Source organism: Chenopodium album, chromosome 7 (genome assembly GCF_948465745.1).
Source record: "Chenopodium album chromosome 7, dcCheAlbu1.1, whole genome shotgun sequence".
Taxonomy (NCBI): domain Eukaryota; kingdom Viridiplantae; phylum Streptophyta; class Magnoliopsida; order Caryophyllales; family Amaranthaceae; genus Chenopodium; species Chenopodium album.
In genome coordinates this window covers 67,600,932-67,623,381 of record NC_137840.1, presented here as the reverse complement: position 1 = coordinate 67,623,381, position 22,450 = coordinate 67,600,932, and the positions used below count along the sequence as shown (strand labels likewise).

The window sequence follows — 22,450 nt, the reverse complement described above, 5'->3', positions numbered from 1 at the left end:
AGTAGCTATGATCAAATTAAATTAAATGGATAATGTCAAAAGTCAAAATGAAACGAATAAACGCGTGAGATATTTTTTTGTTAGCTTGGAAGTTGCATAAATAAGAGGTAACATATTACATGCATTGTTGCATCATTTTCATTGTCATACCACTTGGGTCAATATCCTCATTCTAAAAATAGTAAGGATGAATTACATTGCTTAGTGAGAAAGCAGTGGTATTGGTTCACAAGTGCTAAAGTTATCCAGAATTTATTCTGAATAGCCAATCAATGATGCTTCCCTGAAACTTCTGCAAGAGTACAAACCCTATCTCAAGTTGGTCAAAGCACAATTATGGTCTTATGGTTACTAATCTCTTTATATATGTTGTTGCACGGGATAGAAACATAAATAAATTCAAATCATCCAAGAAATATAATATTTCTATTCTTTTATGTTAGTCAATATCAATAATCTTAATTTATACTCGTATAATATAAGATCTTATTTAACGAGATTATATATTGAAAAAAATAAGTCATTTTGAAGATCCACAAGAAAGAACCAAAGAATAAACTATTGTACTAATTAAAACTGGCTTCTCCTAAATTTGTCCAAAATTTAAAAGTTTCAATTTTATTAAACATAGAGCATGTCTAATATTGCCATGTTTTGTGAATGTCCTTTTGAGCAATTGAAAATCCCAGCATCTGAAGTGATGCTGCACAAGATCGAGCAAGATGCAGAACCAAGAACTATTATTGACAATAGTAGCAAATAGGAGTATATTTCACAGAAAGAAAATGGATAAGCCTGGGATTATTCGAGGCTACAAATCCCTATGACAACTCTTCTCTTTCCCCTGCGAGAACACTACAACTATACAGCAAAACTACACACTATAATGGTACAAGCCAGAATGGCACAAGCAGAGCTGCTGGTATTAATTAGCCAAAATGGCACAAGCAGAGCTACTGAAATCAATCGAACTTTTGAATGTCACGGCACCAGGACAATGATGTCTACTTTCAGCAAATACACGGGATGTACATAAATATAACAAGTCCTTGCTCCCATATGACTTGCCTTGGTATCAGGATATACAATGTTCTTACCTTCGGACGCTCTCCCCAAAATCATCTCAACTGTCAATAACAGAGTATTTCAGAAGAGTTTTTATACAGTAAATTAGTAATCAAATGCAATAATTCAAATTAACTAAAACCTCAACAACCTTCTCCTAATCTCTATTTTCCATTACTGTTTTCCATGTTTGTTTTCCGGCATTGTCCTATATACAGATAAAGGCAAAAGCATGATTTATTAACGATCTGTCCACCAGGTTTGAATGAATGAACATTGATCACCTACTTCAATTCGTATAAAAAGTTAGTCCCTGTTGCCAGATTGGTATTTAAACAATCATTGGCAACAAATTAGCATATAAACATGCTACGCAGATGGGGTCTAATTTCTCACAGGGCAATAATCATATTCTGGAATAGATGGGGATGGTTTGATACATTTTTCATATTATTAAATCAATCCATGTATGAGGATAAAATTCATACAAATGTAGCATATTGTTACTTCCTTCATTTCAAAAATTTGGCCATGCCTTAATTTCCAAATTAATAATTAACTTAAAGAAAAATGATTCTACTGAAAGGTCATATTAGTGATCAAAACACCAGAGAGTCCAGAATAGGACACACCACCAACATTTACAGTGGTTGTGACAATATCCTAGAAATCAAAGTTAAGGCCTTACCCAGTTTGAGAAAGGCGTCTCCAATTCACCAGTTCATGAGATTGTGGATGCCTCTGCAGGAATGAGGAGCCAGGTCCCATTGTCGCATCATCATTAATATATTGATCAGCAAATGTAGAGCTTGAGGGAGACCAAACAGGAACCACCCCACTACTTCGACTACCACCAGTAGTACTTGATGATTCAGCTGTAGACTGTTCTATTTCTATATTCTGCAGTCCAAATGTGATGTTTACCTGACGTTGTGGAGTGACATTATTTCTTCTAGGAGCTGGAGACCCTGGAGTAACTCCTTGGTTTGGTGGCTCTCTCACTTGCACTTGATTTGCATTCACATTTCTTGGAACCTCTGCCCTCCCATCTCCCACTGAATGTTGCTGAACATCTGAAGAAGTTTCATAATCATCAACCCTGAACAAGGTCGAGGTGATGCTAGGGACCATCTGGTCCTCATGACGTCGGTTAATGTCAATTTGGTTATTATTCCTAACAGGTTCGCGATCAATATCCATTCGTAAATCTTGAGGAAATTCAATAGGAGCATATTCAGAATCACCAAGCCCTTCTTCTGTCCCGTTCTCAATAGCAGCCCTGTAAGCAGCTTCTTGCTCCCACATACTTGTAAGTGCTTCTTCGAGTCTTACTTTTGCAGCATCTATTCCTACAATGGGAAGAGGATAATTTGATCCCAACTCTACCCCTGCAGCTTGTAGTACAGATTCTGGAGCATTCCAAGGGTGATGAATCCATTCAGTTGGCAGCCTTGCAAGTTCAGGGAGCCACCGTCTTACATATTCCCCATTAGGATCAAATTTGTAGCCTTCAAACTGGGGGAGAAAAAAAAACAGAGAGATCAATACAGAGAAGAAGCACAGAACATTTCTTGGCTTATTTTTTGCAAGATCTTAGTCTGCTAGAAACTTTCGTAATGCTTAAAAATTTTTAGCATAAACAACAGATGTAAAATTAATGGGAATAAAGAGAGAAAGCACGTCCTTCTTAACATAATCATCTTCCATGCTAGATGAAATTTGTCAGCAAAAAGAAGGGTGATCATTTCTCTTACTTTAGTCATCAGAAAAAATACTTATCTTTCAACCATTTATTTTGTAATTAAGATGAATCAAATGAAAGTAACATGCTTTCTCTTCTTAACATTATATGTCTGAGTCATAGCTACACGATCAAATTGGTTGTATAAGAAATACCTGAGGATTATCTATTCTGTCAACCTCACGTCCATCAGGGAGAGTGCCCGTTATATATTGCCAGCCAAGGGCATCGCTTTCAAGGTCTGCATCCAATAGAGTATCCCAAAAGTATTTCATGCCCCACCTCCATGGAAGTTGCAGAACCTTCACAAAGAAACTAGAGACAACCACCCTTATTCTATCATGTAGCCAACCAGTAGCCCATAGTTCTCTCATGCCAGCATCAACCAAAGGATAACCTGTTCTACCTTGTCTCCATGCCTTAAAATAGCCTTCGTCCACCACCCAAGGGAAAAACTTGAGGTGCCCAAGTAAAGGCCTCTCGTGGCTATATGGATGGTTAAAGCTCATATATCTTGAATATTCCCTCAAACCAATAGATTTGAGAAACACATTGCAACTTTCATCACCTGCTGTGTTCCCTTCATTTGCCCATGAGACTTGCTTGATGCGGACAAGGTGGAAAACCTTTCGTACACTGACCTCTCCAAAATGCAAGTGAGGAGAGAGAAAGGAGGTTGTAGCACTATCAGCCTTTCTTCGATTCTTCGAGTATTCAATTAAAGGTCCATTGACAAAAGTAGTTAGAGCCTTATCAGCATTGCTCCAGCCAGGTGACCATGCTCTAGCAAGTAAGGCATTACTTCCCCTTTCTGAATCATCTTCAAACACCAGTGTGTCTGATGGGCACTTTGACACATCTCCTGAAAGGCAGGTATGAAATTATTACGAAATTCACCTTTCAAAAATGATTATTCCAAAAAGTGGGATGTTCTCTAAGGACTACTAACCAGAGATTATCCTTTTAGGTGGAAGAAGTGGAGCCTCGGGATCAAAAGGCATGCTAAGGCATCTTTCCCAGAAAGAAGTAAAGGTATTAAATGGTTGGCCCCTCTCGTCGACAACTTCCCATGGTTCATACAGCAAATCTGCGTTGAAGGACCGCACAGATATACCATGTCCTGTTAAAACTTCCTTTGCACGGTGATCTCTAACAAGTGACAGAGGATCTGAAATTTCAGACAAAAATTATTAGTTGAACCAGTCAGAGAAATCAGACTACAAAATAAAGGAGCAACAACAATACATCATTACATCACAAGGTCACAGTCAAACTCAAACTCAAACAAATATGATTATGTGAAGTTGCTAACTTCAGTTAATATACTGAACTGAGTAAGCTGCTGAAAAGGAGATTGGCAGAGGTGATGTGGAAGTATTCTCACCCCCAAGTTAACCTTGATAAAGTTATAATCCTTTACAAAATATACATATTTCAATCAAAATATAAGAAATACTAAAACAATTTTTTTGATCAATTATCCAATCACACACAAGATAGCTTCGAAAAAGTTCTATTAATTCATTAAATTGGTTCCTGATGTAATTCAGAAAGCCACCATAAAGGGCAACTGTAACCTCAGCTACCACAATTGAGGCAGCAGTAGCTTAAGCAAGCAGGCATTTACATCATTCACATATATGACACACTACATTCTCTAGGGATAAATTCATCATCTCTGAACCTAAGCGAGGCGATTGCTTTCTATTTTCGGCTTTCATTCCCTCCAATCTTCAGGTACTTACTAAGATTAGTATGTAAGGTACAACTAGACAGGCTTTCCTCCTTTAGCATCAAAATAATTTCTCTAAAGTCATAGTCTTACCCAGATGGAGTAAATGATGCATCATCACAATCCACAAAAAAAGTAATCACTAAAATACATAACCCCACTTCAGAAAAAAAAAAATATATTACCAATTTTACATACTCACACACATAATTATAACCAAATGGTCCAAAACCCTTACAAAGCTTCATAAACTACAGTAAAGTAGACAAAATCCAAGTATAAACTACAGTAAAGTAGACAAAACCCAAGTACCAAAATCAATTAACAAATCTAAAAACATTGATAATCCAACATAAACAATCATAAAACAACATCAAAAAATAAAAAAACTAAAAAAAAAAACCCAACAAAACCCACATGTCAGAATCAACCAAAAACAAATCAAAAAATAATAATTTAAAAATTTAAAAAAAGTTTACCATATAAATGATTAAAGAATAGCTGTGATGCACCAGTAGACTTAAGAATCTCAAGGAGAGAGGAAACACTATCAGTAGATCTCTTGGTAATAAGACAAGTACCAAGACTTCTTAATGAAGAATCAAGCTGAGCTAAACTATGTTTAAGCCACCACCTTGAAACTCTTCCTGGATAATAATGACCTTCTTCTTCAGGTGCCCAGATGAACACACAAATTACTGCTCCTGCTCTAACTCCTGCTGCTAGTGCTGGATTATCTTCTACCCTCAGATCCCTTCTAAACCAAACTATACTACACCCATCCATTATTTTATCTTTATTTTTTGGGAATTTCAGCTATTTTTCTTCAATCAATAAGCATAAACATAATAATATCCACTATTTTTTTATCCTCTAAAAAAGGAAAGGAAGATGGGGTATGGAGCAATTAATCAATCAGCAAATTTGAAGATCTTTGGTATTTATGGTAAGTTTAAAAGGGCATTAAATTATGTGGGTGTTTTTAATTTTTTTTTTTTTTTTTTTTGTGGGTTTAATGATTGAATAATTTCTCAATCAAGATAATTTTGGGGAAGGTGAAATTATGGTTCCATGATTTTAGGGTATAAAAACATGGAAAGCTATAGAGTCACAGGTCATTCCACATGGGAGGAGAGAGAAAATGTTGGTTGTTCAGAGCAAGGTTGAAGAAGAAGAAAGAGGATAGGTGGTTAGTACTACTTGAGTGGGCATACAAAAATAAAATTATAAATTGATAGACAATTTTCAGCCACAACTTTTTATTTTTTCTAGATTTCTATTTTTATTATTGTTTTTATTATTATTTTTTTTTTTACTAATAGTTCAATTATATTCTTCTCCCTTTTGTCTCCATTTCTTTCTTATCCCATTTGCAATTCCAATAGAACAAAATCTTCTTTTAATTTATTTTTTATTGAGTTGCTTCTTTCCAAAATGGTTTTTGTGAGTTCATAGATTGGAGCTTTTTACAAGTGCATATTGAATATTTGTGTTGTGTTGTGAATTTATGGAGTTAAGGATCTAAATCGCTTTAATTTGTGTAATTTTTATTATACACATGGGTGTAAAATTATATTTTTTCACGTTCTTGCTCTCACGTGCGCACATGAGAAATTTGAGAACTATGATTTACACTTTATAGTTGTTTGTATAATAAATGTGTTATTAAAATAATAGAATCATGCTAATACGTTAGATTTATAAGCTATTACGTGGTGGGTTATGTTGGTTAATGATTATGGAATCAGATTAGGTTCAAACTAGAAACTATGTTGCATAATGGTATGGGTTTTTGTTATGGTAGCTCTAAACATGTTGGGCTTTGTATGTTCTTGTTACATATCCAATCTAGTTTAGTACGTAAAATTTAGACTAGTATATATTTTATACACAAAAGTAATTAAAATTGATGCCAATGGTTTTGAGTTATTTATAAGAAGTGGAAAATCATGAAATTGTTAAGTTAATATATGAAAAACATGATATTATTCTATGTAATTTTTTGAAAACATTTATAGCTTGTTCACTTCAGCTTAATTTCAGTTCAGTTCAGTCAGTTTAGCTCTAGTCACTTTAGTTCAGTTCAGTTCAGTTTTGCTTCAATAATTTCAGTTCAGTTCACATTCTAATTTCCTTCTCTCATAAAATATTCATTTCAGCTCTATTCAGTTCAGCTCCAATCAGTTCAGTTCACTTTACTTCAGTTCAACTCCAATCACTTCAGTTCAGTTCAACTCCAATCACTTCAGTTCAGTTCAACTCCAATAGACCCTTAGTCAAGTCACGATATTGAAAAGGTGGGTGAAGTAACTATTGACCAAAAAACATTTTTTTTTATAATTGCCTTATAGAGACAAAATTTTGAATTTCTTATTGACAAAGTAATGTTAAATCATGTTCATTTAACCTACTATAACTTTGCAAACCGGTTAAATTCTTTCAAGCTAAGAACTACACGTATAAATTATCAATTCATTAAAGGCTAGATCAACAATTACTATCGATAGATTATAATTTTATTATATGCAAAAATTGCCAAAATGGAGAAAGATAACGATATTTTTTACATATAAAAACTTTGTAATCTCTATGTCTCACTCAAACTTCCTATGATTAATAATATATGGCACTTTAGATATTTGATGTGATACTTAAATTTGACAATTGTAAGAAAGATTATAGAGTGATGAAAGTATTTTTCAATGAATCTATCGGTATAATTTTAAAACACAAAGATTTGTTAAATCCATTAAAAATTCAAAAATTTGTGAGCCTTATATTATGAACTACGAGTTTTTTTTTTTTTTTTTTTTTTTGGAAAGCATATTATGAACTAGATAATGCCTGAGCTATGCAGAAAACTAATTTTCTTCGATGATTTACTTTTTTTATTTTTTGAATGATGCATAATTGTTTACTTAGTCGAGTAACAGTTGAATTTTATTAAAATTAACAAATCTTTGTGTTTTAAAATAACTCCAAGGCTTTTTTTTTTGTTGATTGGGTATTTGGGAGGGAATTTTGTTTGAGTCCATGACTCGTGTATTGAAAATTACTTTTGACTTTTGAGGATTACTTTAGTACGGTTATGGTACATATAAATAAGGGAGTGTAGGGAGTAAAATTAATTACGGAGATATGCATGTAATCTCAATTATATATGCTTGTTTAGTTGTTTTATTAATGCTTCGTAGTACGGACTAATGTATCCACGGAGTAATTAGACTCATAATTGGGAGGGGAAACGTGTAAAGAAACATAAGCCCTTATTAAAGTTATAATCCATGAAAATAAACGTGATAAATAGTACGGAATAAATTTTATATATATTGACGAAGAAAATGTAAATAACATCTATACTCGTAAATTCGTAGGAGTAATTTCCTAAATATTCCTAATCCTAAACGAAGGTCACGGACAAGAGACAACTAGACAAGTCCTAAACGCAAGTTTTGGATAAACTCAGTTGCTTATACTACGTATAAAACATCATGACTTCATGAGATTCATGACTCACCCACTCCACTCGCTCCTTAATCCCAAGTCACACATACGTACAAAGTACAATAACTATTGGGCGTTTTGTGTATGTATAAATGTACCCATCCGTTGAATTCTGCGCTAGCAGGTTTTCTGGGAAAAAACCCCCTTAAACTCTTTTAAACTCAATTTCGACGGTTTATTAAAAAACAACTCACTAGCGGTAGATGATATTATTAGAGACAACACCAGTTTCCTTATCGCAGCTCGGGCCTTCCACTTTGGTCATACCACAATTTTTGTTGCAGAAACTACAACTCTTCAAAAAGGCATCCTTCTCACTCTTCAACATGAGATTCAACATTTAGTCATTAAAGGGGATAATCTCCTAGTAATCAACGCAATCAAAGAAGTTTGGTCCGTTTCATGGCAAATCGGTCACATCATCGCCAACATCCTCAATCTTCTTCAAAGGTGTCAGCAATGAGATATTAACCATGTTTACAGAGAAGCAAACAGACCAGCAGACTAGATCACGAATGTAGGTCATCTTGTTAGTGATAACATGGATATTACTCTTTGTACTTCTTCATCTTTGTACCCTATTATTTCCTCAGATGCATTAGGAATTCTCCTCGTGAGGAGGGTTCCTAATGTTTTCTTTTTTTCTTACCCTTAAAAAAAATGAATTAGGCTAATTATTAATCCGTATTTTTATTCTTAAATCTCTTAAGATTTGACACGGGCCATACCTAATTACCTACTTCTATCGTGGTAAATCTATTTTGAGTATTTCGCAGTTGTTTTATTTTGACTTTAACTATATAATACAATAATATTTAAAATTATTCGGATTTTAATTGGCTAAAGCTTTAATAAATGGTGTCTAAGACTTGAGATTTTATCTCGTATATATTACTTCATAACAAGTTAATATAGTAACAATAATATACGCAATCATCTACTTTCACGTACATCATTTCATCTTATAATATAACTAGATGAAGCCCGTGCGATGCACGGTTTGTTTGATTTTTTTTAAATAATGTTTTTTTTTTTTGTATTTATGAGCCTAAAATTTGTTATATATTTAGATAAAATTCCTAATATTAAAAGATAATATATAATATTTAATTAATTTAAACTTAAAAATCTCATTCGCCAATTTTGCTTACATGGCATTTAAATTATTTAATTCTAAAAGAAATTAATAATCTCTTATTTAATTGGCTTCTACTAAGATTTATAATCCTACATGGCGCGCTGAGAAAATTAGATCCTACGTGGCTCTCTAAAAACTCGGGAAAAAACTCCCCTTTATATATATATATATATATATATTAGATGATTATCATTATTAGTCCGAAAATTGGAGAATTAAGCGAGAAAATACAAGTTTCTGAAAGGCGTATTTTTGTATTTTATGTAAATTAGCAAGGTTAGTTGTGTCATTTCAGCAAATTGATAACCCACATACTCACTTACTGCTCTCTCTCCTCAAGACCTCAACCATGAAAGTTGAAAATACTTCAGCAATGGATGATTGAAAGTCCAGGAATTCTTCAACAAGGGAAGGAAAACTCACAAAAACGACAAAACACTTACCATTTAGGGTTAATTATGCCATAACTTTATGTGTTTGGGTCCAATTTACTTTAATTGGGTCGTTCTACAAATGATTCAATTACAAAGCCCAGGGGCAAGGTTCAACTCTCCCAAACTATGTCAAGTCAGTGAAAGCCCAGTCACGTGGCAAGCCCACCTTCACGGCCCATCTATCTATTAAGCAAAGGTATAAAAGTCTTCAATTTCCTCTTTCTACATTCATTCACATTAAGCTAGCCTCAAGAAATTAATACTTTTGCATAGCTTTCTCTCTCTAAACACTTTGTTGACTTAGGCATCGAAGGGGCCTTCCTCGACAACACCCTAGAGACCAGTTTATGTGTGTTTGTTGTGCAGAAAATCCTCAGCCCAACCATCAATTGGACCGAGATCATTCTTCAGCCCAATGAAAGGACCTTATCGAAGGTCCCATTGTTTTTACCCGAAGCATTATATATATATATATATATATATATATATATATATATATATATATATATATTTCTTAGGGTTTTTCGTTAAATTTGGCGGCAAAATCGCCAGAGATGGTCGTGTTGGTGCTGGAGTACATGGTGTTAGTGGCGTTGTTCATGATGTTTGTTACGGTGTTGGAGTTTGTCAGCCATTGATGATGGGAAAGGTTGAGGAAGATGAGAAAGATTGAAAAATGAAGAGGAAGGGTTTGAGTCAGCTACAAAAAAAGAAAAAAAATAAAATAAATGATAAATTTGCTACTCCATTATTTACCAATTTTACTTTCTCATATTGAAAAACTGGGGCAAGCTTGAATTAAGCTAACATTCCCACAACTTTTTAAACCGCCTATAAATTGGCGCACGAGCTAAAAACTAGTTTATTTAATTTATTTAAAGAAACAATAAATATTACTACCTCCGTTACATATTAGTTGCAACTTTGGAATATTTTATCTCTCACAAATAATCCCCAAAGTTGCAACTAATATGTAACGGAGGTAGTAGTATTATTATAAGGCAAAAGTTAACGAACGTCGCAGGGGCGTTGGATAAACTAGCTAAAAGTAGAAAGATTAAATTAAAACAAACATTAATTACACCGATCGACGCGTGATTTTATCATGCTTTTCAAAATTAATAGGAGTACCATTTTAGGCAATTTTTAAATGTTTATCCAACACCCCGTTTCAAATAATCATGCATAGAGAAAAGAGCCAATGCTGATCGTAGTCAACCTACTCAACTAGCCTACAATAAGTGCTTTACAGTACAAATTAAACTGGCAATAATTAACTTTTATCACTTTATAGGGATATATAGGTAGAAAATTCAACATTGGACTGATTTAGAAGTTTTTGTCTTTAGATTAGAAGATTAATCTAGTAGCTTAGGATTATTATTGAGCACCTTGTGAGAATAGGACCTACAAGAGACTACTGTGAGTGTTAATTTAGTCATACTGTCTCTTCTTCAATGTAGAACAACAACTTGTTCCATTATACGTGAATTATCTTAACATCTTATATGATGGACTAAATGGTTAAAGATTATGAAATAGTTCTACTTGCTTGTATGAATGACTCATCACCTAAATATAACCTGAATAATTTGTTAATATTGACAAGTAGAATAGAAGTATGTGTGGGCATATACACGAATAAAGTATGGAATTGATTTGGTTAAGTTTCGAGTTGAGCAGCCAAACTTAAAATTATAATTTCTGATTTTTTATAAGCCAATAAGTTGAATTATGGTCTAATCTAAATATCTAATGCTATTATAAAGCTGATTATCAACAATACATGTAGATTATTGTTGAATTATGGCCTAATCTAATGCTATTATAGAGCCGATTATTAACAATATATGTAGATTATTGTTGAATTATGGTCTAGAAATCTAGCTAAAGTTAAGTTCCTCAGACTTGATTTATCCTTATCAATCCAACATTTATCATGGTACTACACTAAGGCCCTGTTCTTTTGAGTTTTGGGGCAGAGCAAAGTAGGACATGATCACATGACTTCCACAAACTGCAGAGCAAATAGAATAGATTTCAGCAGAGCAACTCAAAAGAACAGGGTATAAAGTCAATTAACAGAACTTGATTGAATCAATAATCATACTTTGTATTAGATGGCGTTCAATTCGGCTCCTGACCAATCCTAGATGAAAGGTATTTAAGTCACAACAACATATATTAGTTTGTGCCTCAACCCTTGGAGTCTAATAGAAATTTTATTTCCTAGTACTTCCTCCGTATTTCAATATTATTGCAACAACTAAACTTTTGCATTATTCACCACTCTAGTTTGACCTTATAACATAATCAATATGTTAAGCAAAATATAGTCATGTAGAATCTTGTCAGATTCGTCTTATAAAATACTTTTGCAATATCAACTTTTAAAATACGTAGTATGTATGTTTTGAGATACCATAATTTCATTCTTATTGCCAGTGGCAGGCCCAGAGGTCATGCTGAGTCAAGAAAAAAAAAAAAAAAAAACAAACTAAGGTATTGAGATTTGAGAGGAGGGAGTGGAAATGGAGGAATATTATGCATTTGTAAGTACATAACATTGGTTAAAATATTTTAAAAACACATGGTAGAGAGAGAAAATAGGAGAGAGATAGGAAGAGAGAGGTTTGTAGGTGTACCCCACCTATTTTTTGGTCGGATTGTATCACTTGATGGGGAACCACATGCTGATTGTTCCACCGAAAGTTTATATAGTACCATTGAATTCTCAACCGTATCATTTATGCATAAATCTAGTACAACTGAATGCATATATAATACCATCATGTGCTCACTGTATATTCAACGATACTATTTGATTATCCAATGATACCAGAATATGCATTCATTTGTACATATGTATAATTACATGAATACCCCTTATTATGTATTTCTACATGCCTAACATTCCTTCCTTTAAAATTCCTCATAAAAGAAAATAAAAGCATACAATTATACTTGTGCATTGGTGGTTCAATGGTTTGTCACTACTCACAATAGACAGATACCTAGCTATTTAGTGCGATCCATAATGGTAACCTAAATTCATTATACGAGCAATATCAATTAATTAAATATCAATAACTATTATTGAAATTATCAATTAAATTTCATAATGGAAGAAAAAAAAAAGATATGACGACAAGTTTCTTTAGTCTAAAATTCATCATCCTCCACAAATTAAAATTCACCTCTTGGATCGATGGGTATGCGTTTAATGGATGACGGTAATTCAGCACCCATAAAATCTTGGATCCGCCACTGCTTTGCTACAATATTATTGGAATGGAGAGGTAAGCTTTTGTTACAGTACACTAGGTACCTTTGGCGCTTTTAGATAGAGCTTAGAAGTTAGACATAAAATTTGTTAGGGGTTCATAAATTTAGTTTGTATAAAAACATTATACTCCCTCTCCTTCAAAGGATAATACGAGTAGTCCCCACTCATGTAACCACTACTGGGTACAACTCTACAAGGTCAGGAGAACATTGTGTGGCTCACAAATCACGATTCGCTTCCCTCCAATTTTCTTTTCCTATTATTCTCAATTATATTTTAAAATTAAATTAATTAAACAGTCCTTGTCAAAAAAAAAAAAAAAAAAAATTGTCATAAAATGTATTTTCCTAAAATTAGCTCACCACATGGATGGCCTTTACTTTTTTGGAGTTAGAGCAATGAAACAAATCTAACAATTATTCAAGAAAAAGTATATTCTTAACTCTTTTAAGCCACTCATGACACTTAAAAATTACCAGTATATGATTAGAAATTTGTTTTTATACACCTTGTAATGTTAATGTGCATGTGCATGTGCATGTGCATGTGCATGTGCATTGGAATATTTTCTCATAGAAGCTAGTGTCAAAACCAATACCATTAGAGAGACATAACTTTGAATTTTATAGGGGAATTAAAATTTAAGTGAATTCGTATGCAGAGTAAGATCCTTTGAGCCAAATTATAAGCAGGGTTGAGACACAAATTAGATCCTACATTCGAGCGTAGGAAGAACATCATGCCCTTGGATAAACTCACGTTTTAAATTAAAAAGGAATACGGAGCAACAGAGGGAGTAGATGTTAATGTCTTAAATGACTAAATCCTCAAGGAAAATCAGCAATATTGTCAAAGGTTAATTTAGTAGAATGCAAAACACAAAATTCACTCACTTATGCTCTCAACAAGAAAATAGTGTATAAAATCAAAGAGACTAAAGTGAATGTAAAAATAACCAAGCTTCAATGGATATCAAACACCACATATTCACATTAGCATAATTTCTCTAACATTATACCACATTATCACCAACAAAATACAAAAAGTTTGGGATTATAGTATGCATTAGGAAACCATTTTTTTAATGCAAATACGAAGATTTATATTTATACGCCAATGCCGTAGCTTATACATCACCCACATCTATGTACATACTTGAAAATATGATGTTGGTCAAAAGATAAAGATACATCTTCCAGATAGCATAACTATCTACATATATAAACATGGAAAAACTGATGTAGAGCAAAAGAAATGATCAGGGAAACTCACCTCAGACATTTGATCCTAGAATTCGAAAACCTTGGTATAAAACAACTTTACTATCATTTCACTCTGGTCAGCGACATAGAAAGACTCTTCTGACTGCCAAGTCCTTCAGCACACAATACAATCTTAACACATAGCATGAAGTACTTTAGCTAAGCCATTATCAATTACCAGCAATCAAGTAGAATAACCACCATCATTGATAAGCCAAAATCAAGATTGAGTAGCAAAGATGCAGCTGCTAGTCTGACACTAGTATATATCTGAACCAAAGATTACCCTTGCGTTTGTTGAAGCCCTTGGAAAGCTACATAATTGCTTCATAAACTTAAACTTCTCAACCAGATTACATGGACCGGGTAAAATTACCAGCTTTTCCAAGTTGACAGAACTTTTAAGCAAAAATTCTGCTAGTCGAAGCAGACCCTGACAAGGCACCGCATAGCCACGCACGGTGACAGTTTTGAGTTGTGGAATCACACAAGGGGAAGAGAGCATGTGGTGGTCATGTGTTTTATCCTGTACACCATTGTATGAAAAGACTATTACATGAAAGTCAGGCTAATAATAGATTTCAAATAAACGTGATGCACTATATACACCTACCGATTTTCGTCGCAAATTCCCCCACAAAGTTGTGAATACTATGAGATCTTCCAAGTAAGGTGAACTTCTCAAGACCCTGCAAATACCTATGAGCTGATCTTCATCAAGCCGTGACTCGATATGTAAACACTTCCATCTGGTTTGCGGAATATCTAACTCCTTGAAGTTTGATTGCTGAATGAAAATTACAGGCATGCCATCAATAATCTACGTTTCTACTTTCTCCTAGTCCAGCTCCAGATTATATACCAATTTAATAAACACCAATATAGATCAATAGTAAAGTAGTATAATCATTTACCTACCAAAAAGGAAAAAAAGAAAAGAAAAGAAAAGAAAAATCCTTGACAAGATTTCTAAATGATTTATTGAATCAGAGTTGGTCAGTAATTATCGCAAGTTAAGTAGTACATTTAATTAATAATAATCACATAAATATTATGAGGGAGCCCCGGACAAAATATGTTTCTCAAGGGGTACATTTGATTGATAATAATCACATAAATGAAGTAGCGGTTTAGGGGCACAACCAGTAGCGGTTTAGGGGCACAAAGTATCGGTTTTACTAAAATAACATGCAATTATTTATGAATATGCCATTAGAGAAACAGATTTTGTTTCTCTAAATGAGAAACTTGGAATTTCTCAAATATTAATGAGAAACTTGGAATTTCTCAAATATTATCTGTGATTTAAATCCATTTGAGATATACAAGATTAAACTGACTTGATACCAATGTGATTATAGTGGTCAATCATAAGTACCATTAGAGCTGTAGAGGGCAAAATATCTAGCTACTCAAAATTGATTTAGCAAAAATTCAAATATTTAATAAAAGATGGAAGCGCATATGAATGCATCGACTAACATCAAGATTCAAGACAACACGACCAGAAGACTACGATATTGGAATTCTTTTGCAACAAGAGATTGAAGTACAGAATCAGGAAACTCACCTGAAAAGCTTCATACTGAATTTTAACAACCTCGGCTTTACAAATCTTGTTCAGAAACTTATCAAACTGGGGCATAGAACTAATAAGAACTTCACGAACAGATGGAATATTAACCACTTGAAGATATGACCCTGTTCTACAACTAAGATGAACGTTTAGAATTTTCAGGTTGGGGCAATCAAGCACACTTATTTGATCGGAATCAATATGTAACTTTTCAACGTTTGGAGCAGTAAATCGCACCTCGTCCAAGTCATAGGCATGATACAGAATCAACTCTTGCAAAGAAGGGCATCCAAATATGACTTTCTTTAACATCTCATTACTCACCTTAACACAGTTAAGTGATAATTTTCTAAGTGATCCCATTTGGACACTACTTAGCCCCTCAATGTTACCTTCAATAAGTTCGAGGATAACAAGAAACTGACTTGTGAAGACAGAGCGAGGCAAATTGATATCATACGAATAACCAGATGGACCAAATTGAACATATAATTCCTTGACTTGTCTATCAATTGCAAATCTTATCCATACATCAAGATCTACCATTTCCTGATCATCAATCGGATCTATTTCAAGCAAGAATTTATTAACAGGTAACCCTTTGTGAAGCATTAGCACATTGCGCACAAATCTAGTAAAGCGAGGAATTTGCTCATCAATATCTATTGCACCACCAGGCCATACTTTGGTACGAAAAATTCAGTCTCTTTAAAAACAAGGGAGGGTATCAAAGTCCAAAGATTACCGAATCTGCGAATCGATACGGTTCTAACAGCATCTAAAATTGGCAGAAATGAAAGAATGTGCACCAGAATTTCATCAGGCAATTCACTCAACCTATCTCTTCCATCATTTCTCATAGAAGCCTTACTTTTCTTTGAAGTAGATCCCTTGTTTATTGAGGTCATCATAATTCTAGCAGAAAAACAATATTGAAAGGTTTAATTCAGAGAGTGTTACCAAGCAAGCATTAAATTAGTGGTATAATTGAATAGAACAACAACATTGAAATTTGAAAAGCTTAATTCAGATAGTACGAAGTATTTAATTACATCAAACATATATTTAGGTCAAAATTAGTGGTATAATTGAATAAGTTAACAAATTCGAACAAAATAAGGGCTTAGCGGTACAATTGAACAGAATAACATAACTGAAAAGCATAATTTAGAGAATATTACACCGAAAAATAGAATTAGGTCAAAATTGGGGAAGAATTTGTACAGAAAAATATCAAAATTGAGAACGAAGAAAAGCAGATTACCTGATTAAAAGAGAAGGGATTTGAGGGCAAGATGTAAAAGTAGAAATTCTTCAGAAAGCCATGAAATTTGGATTTGTTGCAAAAACCAAGTGAAGGAATTACAAGCGAGTTGGTGTTCGTTGAAGTAGAACAAGAGAGAAAGAAACGGGAAATGAAATTGGATCACTTATATAGTGGCCTAGGATCTCGCCGAGGTACAAGGTTCATTTCTCACAAATATCCCCTAATCCCCCGTGCGCCTAGATGCACTCCACGTTGCTAGTTCCGGTTTTCTAGGGAAATGATTTTGGCACATCCTTTATTGATTTTGGCACACCCTATATGAGAGCACAGTTTTTTATGCTCTTCTCACTTAGGGATGTGCCAAAATCAATAAAGGGTGTGTCAAAATCAATTTCCGATTTTCTATGATAGAAAACTTTTGTTGGGGCTTAGTTGACCTTGACCCGTACAGCTCTGGCTTAAACAGAATTTGTACACCAATAAATAATACTCCCTCCGTTTTTAAATACTTGCTCCATTTCTATTTTTTGCACTATTCATTTGTCCTACTTTGACTAATGTTTGTGATTTATACATAAGAAAAAATATAGTCTTGTGAGTACTTGTTGAAAATTTCAATTGTTAGAATTTATACTTATTGATAATTAAAGATATTAGTGATCAAAGATTAGCATCGGCATGCGTGTTCAAGGGAAATGGAGCAAGTATTTAAAACGGATGGAGTACAGAGTAAATCACTTATAATGGTAAAGGAGTTGGATATTTTGAGTTTTCATTAATTTCTCTCTTATAAACACACACGGAGACACTTATTTATTTATTTATTTATTTTTTTTTTTTTTGAAGAAACACACTAGTTGACTTAAGTTTTGAAGAAGGTTCCTTAAAACCACGGCAGTGACATGCTTTGTCTGTGCAACTACCTCAGCTATGATTCAAATTAGTGGTAAACGAATTAATTAAGCTATAAAATTTAAATCATAGCAACTTATCCCTTTCTTCTTATAGATGGTAAAATTTTGTAAATTAATTTATACGTTTACCAAGTGTAATATCTTTCTTAAAATGCGTGCTGAAGGGGTGTGTTGCAACTAAATATAAACGGAGGAAGTATTTATTTATATGTTTTCTTTCACTAAATTTGCCAATAACTTAATTTGTGATGTAAGACAAAATCGAAAGAAACTTTGAATACAGCTAGCTATAGCGCACATTGCACGCGTTGGTTGCCCTAGTACACTAAAAATTACAAGTATGATTTTCGGACCTGAAATTTGTTTTTATACACCTTATAATGTTCATGCAGCATGCACATTAGAATATTTTCTCATAGAAGCTAGTGTCAAAAACAATACCATTGGAGAGACACATTACTTTTAATTAATTAAGGCCTTAAATTTAAGTGAAACAATATACCGAGTAATATTCTTTGAGCCAACTTATTAGCAGAGTTGAGACACATTTGAGCCATATTATAAGCAGAGTACAAACTAGATCCAACAATCTGTGAGTAAAATCCTTGGATAAACTCACTTTTTAGACTAAAAAGGAACACACGTCTTAAATGAGTAAAATCCTGAAAGCAAAATTAGCAATACAGCCAAGGTTAATTAGTAATATGCAAAATACATAATTCACTCACTTTTCAACAACAAAGTAGTGTATAAAATCAAAGAGATTAAAGTGAATGTCAAATTAACCAAGCTTCAATGGAAATCAAACATCACATAATCACACTAGCATAATTTGTCAAAAAAAAAAAAGGAAGGGAACCACTCAACCACATTATAGTATAATTCATTAATTTGTCAAAGAAAGAGGAGGGGGTACCACATTATAGTATGCATCAGAAAAACTCTTTCTTTAACGCATATACGAAGGTTTATAAACCATCACCCAGATCTATGTACAAACATACTTGAAAATATGATGTAGGTCAAAAGATAAAGATACATCTTCCAGCTAGCATAACTATCTACATCTATAAACATGGAAAAATTGATGTAGATCAAAAGAAATGATTAGGGATACTCACCTAAGATATTTAATCCTAGAATTTGAAAACCTTGGCGTTATAAAACAACTTAACTATACATTCACTCTGGCCGCGACATAGAAATAGAAACTCTTCTGACTGCCAAGTAACCTTCAGCGCTCAATACAAGCTTAAAACATAGCATGAAGTACTATAGTTAAGCCATTTCATTTATCAGCAGTCGAATAGAATATCCACCATCGTTGATACTTAAGCCGAACAAGACTGAGTAGCAAAGGTGCAGCTGTTAGTCTGGTACTAGTAAATATCTGAACCAAAGATTACCCTTACGTTTGTTAAAGCCCTTGGAAAGCTACATAATTGCTTCACAAACTTAAAGTCCTCAACTACATTACACATACTGGGTAAAATTACCATCTTTTCCAAGTTGACACAACTTTTAAGCGAAAATTTTGCTAGCAGAAGTAGACTCTGACAAGGTACGGCACAGCAATGCACGGTGACAGTTTTGAGTTGTGGAATCACACAAGGGGAAGAGAGCTCTTCGGAGAGCATGTGGTGGTCATGTGTTTTATCCTGTACATCATTGAATGAAAAAACTATTAAAGAAAAGTCAGGCTAATAATAGAATTCAAATACCCGTCAAAAAATAATACATTTCAAATAAATATGATGCACTGCATACACCTACCTTCCCCCATGAAGATACTATGAGCTCTTCCAAGTGAGGTAAACTTCTCAAGACTCTGCAAATACCTATGAACTGGTCTTCATATAACACAATATGTAAACACTTCCATCTGGTTTGTGGAACATGTAACTCCTTGAAGAATGATTGCTGAATGAAAATTACAGGTATGTCATCGATAACCTAACTTTCTACTTTCTCCTATAACTTGTCCAATGATTGTATAATATATTAATACTCTGTATTCCGTAATATACTAAACACAAATAGATGATCTAGTAAAGAAGCACAATCATGTTATCAAATCAGAGTTTTCTGGTTAATGATAACCGCATGTCAAGTAGTACATTTGATTAATAATAATCCCATGATTATTTTGAGTGTTTTAAATCCATTGTAAATATACACGATTAAATTGACTTAATACCAATGTTGCAATGGTCAATAATTAGCACTAGTAGAGCTTTACAAGGCAAGATATCTAGCTACTCAAGATTGATTTAGTACAAAATTTGATTACTCAAGGCATAATGAACAGAATGCTATTGTAAGATGAAAGATGAAGGGCATATGGTTGCATTAACTAACATCAAGACAACACGACCAGAAGACAACAAAGTTGGAATTTTTTTGCCAACAAGAGATTGAAGTATTGGACAATGTAAAAAATCAAACTAAGTGTAAGGTTCTAGGTTAAACAGGAAAACTCACCAGAAAAGCTCCATCCGAAATTTTAACAACCTCAGCTTTACAAATCTGGTTCACAATCTTTTCAAACCGGGGCACATATCCAATATGAACTTCACGAACAGATGAAATATTAACTATTTGAAGACATGATACTGTGCTACAATTGAGATGAATATTTAGAATTTTCAGGTTGGGGCAATCAAGCACACTTAAGTAACGGGATTTAAGATCTAACTTTTCAATGTTTGGAGCAGTAAATTGCAGCTCGTTCAAGCCATATGCATACCTCAGAACCAACTCTTGTAAAGAAGGGCATCCAAATATGACTTTCTTGAACATCTCATTACTCACCTTAACAAAGGTAAGTGATAATTTTCTTAGAGATCCCATTTGGACTCTACTTAGCCCTTCAATTTCACAGCGATCAAATTTCAGCTTAACAAGAAACTGACTTGTGAAGACACAGCGAGGCAAAATTAAATCAAAATCATCAATTTCAAATTGAACTTCTAATTCCTTGACTTCTCTACCTATTGCAAATCTTATCCACAATTTTATATCTGTGATAAATGATTCACAATCATCATCACACACATCCACATCGAGGAAACGAAGCAGGAATTTATCAACGGGGATCCCTTTGTGAAGCATCAGCACATTGCGTACAAAACTAGTAAAACGAGGAATATGTTCATCATAGTCTATTCTGATACCAGGCCAATTCTCCGCTTTGAAAAATTCATAGTCTTTAAAATGAAGGGAGGAAACCAAAGTCCAAAGATTACCAAATCTACGAATCAACACGGTTCTAACAGCATCTAAAATTGGCAGAAATGAAAGAATGTGCACCAGAATTTCATCAGGCAATTCACTCAACCTATCTCTTGCATCGTTTCTCATAGAAGCCTTACTTTTCTTTGAAGTAGATTCCATGTTTATTAAGCTCATCATAATTCTAGCAAAAAAACAATACTGAAAGGTTCAATTCAGAGAATATCATCAAGCAAGCATAAAATTAGTGGTATAATTGAATAGAGCAACAACATTGAAAAGCTTAATTCAGATAGTATTTACATCAAACATATATTTAGGTCAAAATTAGTGGTATAATTGTATAAGTTAACAAAATAAGGGCTTAGCGGTACAATTGAACAGAATAACATAACATATAATTAGGTCAAAATTGGGGAATAATTTGAACAGAAAAATATCAAAATTGAGAACGAAGAAAAGCAAATTTACCTGATTAAAAGAGAAGGGGTTTGAGGGCAAGATGTAACAGTAGAAATTCTTCAGAAAGGCATGATATTTGGATTTGTTGCAAAAACCAAGTGAAGGGATTACAAGCGAGTTGGTGTTGGACTGTTGGTTGAAGTAGAACTACAGAGAAAGAAACTGGAAATAAAATTGGATCAGTTCAATATTTTCTCAACTCTTCTTTGGTGAAGACGTGAAGTGGCCTAGGACTCCAAGAGCTCGCCTCGAGGTGCAAGGTTCAATTCTCATATGTGACAAATTTCCTCCCCTTTTGACCTTACCAGCTTACCTTAGAGCATTCCCAACAATGAGCAAAAATTGGTTTCCTCATTTTCTCTATACCCATTTTCTCTCTCTTCTAACCCATGAGCATTTTTGTGATCATATTTTTATCCCACCAATGATAAAAATAAAAAATTCTTCCTCATTCTCTCTCTACTCCATCTTCTCTCTTACTTTTACTAATACCCTTTTATATTTCTCTCTACTATATTATTTTTCGGTTATTTCACCAAATGCCACTGAGTAATTTAAAAATTCACCAAATGCCATCGGACTTTTCAGAATTCACCAAATGCCACTGAGTTTTTAAAAAATTCACCGAGTGTCATTAATGACTAACGGCATTTAACTCCGTTAGTCATTAAGGCTAATTATGCCACGTGGTGTATTCTAATTGGTTCACTTTATTATTATTATTTTATTTATCAAAAAAAATTAAAATTAGAAGTTTTCAAAAAAAAAAAATAAATAAATAAAAATAAAAAAATAATAATAAAAAAAAAAAAACTAAACCCCAGCCACTCTTCCCACC

The 22,450-nt window shown here is 33.6% G+C and overlaps 3 protein-coding genes across 8 annotated transcripts; all 3 read right to left on the bottom strand.

Moving 5' to 3' along the window:
- Positions 1–723: 723 nt before the first annotated feature.
- Positions 724–5,789, bottom strand: LOC145639251 (cryptochrome-1-like). Of its 4 annotated transcripts, none has more exons than XM_081690436.1 (6): positions 5,018–5,789; positions 3,756–3,974; positions 2,962–3,665; positions 1,754–2,580; positions 1,217–1,273; positions 724–1,127 (listed from the first exon to the last, which is right to left on the bottom strand). In XM_081690436.1, the coding sequence occupies exons 1-5, from the start codon at positions 5,322–5,324 to the stop codon at positions 1,240–1,242; spliced, it is 2,091 nt and encodes a 696-aa protein (XP_081546562.1). In that variant the 5' UTR covers positions 5,325–5,789; the 3' UTR covers positions 724–1,127; positions 1,217–1,239. The 4 variants fall into 4 exon arrangements, with proteins under 4 accessions (XP_081546562.1, XP_081546561.1, XP_081546560.1 ...); XM_081690435.1 differs by having other exon boundaries at positions 1,208–1,273; positions 2,962–3,668; positions 5,018–5,774; XM_081690434.1 differs by having other exon boundaries at positions 2,962–3,668; positions 5,018–5,772.
- An 8,117-nt stretch (positions 5,790–13,906) lies between these two features.
- LOC145638171 (F-box/FBD/LRR-repeat protein At4g26340-like) lies at positions 13,907–16,495 on the bottom strand. Its single transcript, XM_081689135.1, has 4 exons — positions 16,484–16,495; positions 15,733–16,369; positions 14,776–14,949; positions 13,907–14,688 (listed from the first exon to the last, which is right to left on the bottom strand). Exons 2-4 carry the CDS (start codon positions 16,348–16,350, stop codon positions 14,422–14,424), a joined length of 1,059 nt encoding a protein of 352 aa, XP_081545261.1. The 5' UTR covers positions 16,351–16,369; positions 16,484–16,495; the 3' UTR covers positions 13,907–14,421.
- A 2,326-nt stretch (positions 16,496–18,821) lies between these two features.
- LOC145638170 (F-box/FBD/LRR-repeat protein At5g53840-like) lies at positions 18,822–21,834 on the bottom strand. Of its 3 annotated transcripts, none has more exons than XM_081689132.1 (4): positions 21,622–21,834; positions 20,401–21,334; positions 19,693–19,839; positions 18,822–19,577 (listed from the first exon to the last, which is right to left on the bottom strand). In XM_081689132.1, exons 2-4 carry the CDS (start codon positions 21,328–21,330, stop codon positions 19,299–19,301), a joined length of 1,356 nt encoding a protein of 451 aa, XP_081545258.1. In that variant the 5' UTR covers positions 21,331–21,334; positions 21,622–21,834; the 3' UTR covers positions 18,822–19,298. The 3 variants fall into 3 exon arrangements, with proteins under 3 accessions (XP_081545258.1, XP_081545260.1, XP_081545259.1); XM_081689134.1 differs by having other exon boundaries at positions 19,693–19,764; XM_081689133.1 differs by lacking the exon at positions 21,622–21,834 and having other exon boundaries at positions 20,401–21,500.
- Positions 21,835–22,450: the final 616 nt, after the last annotated feature.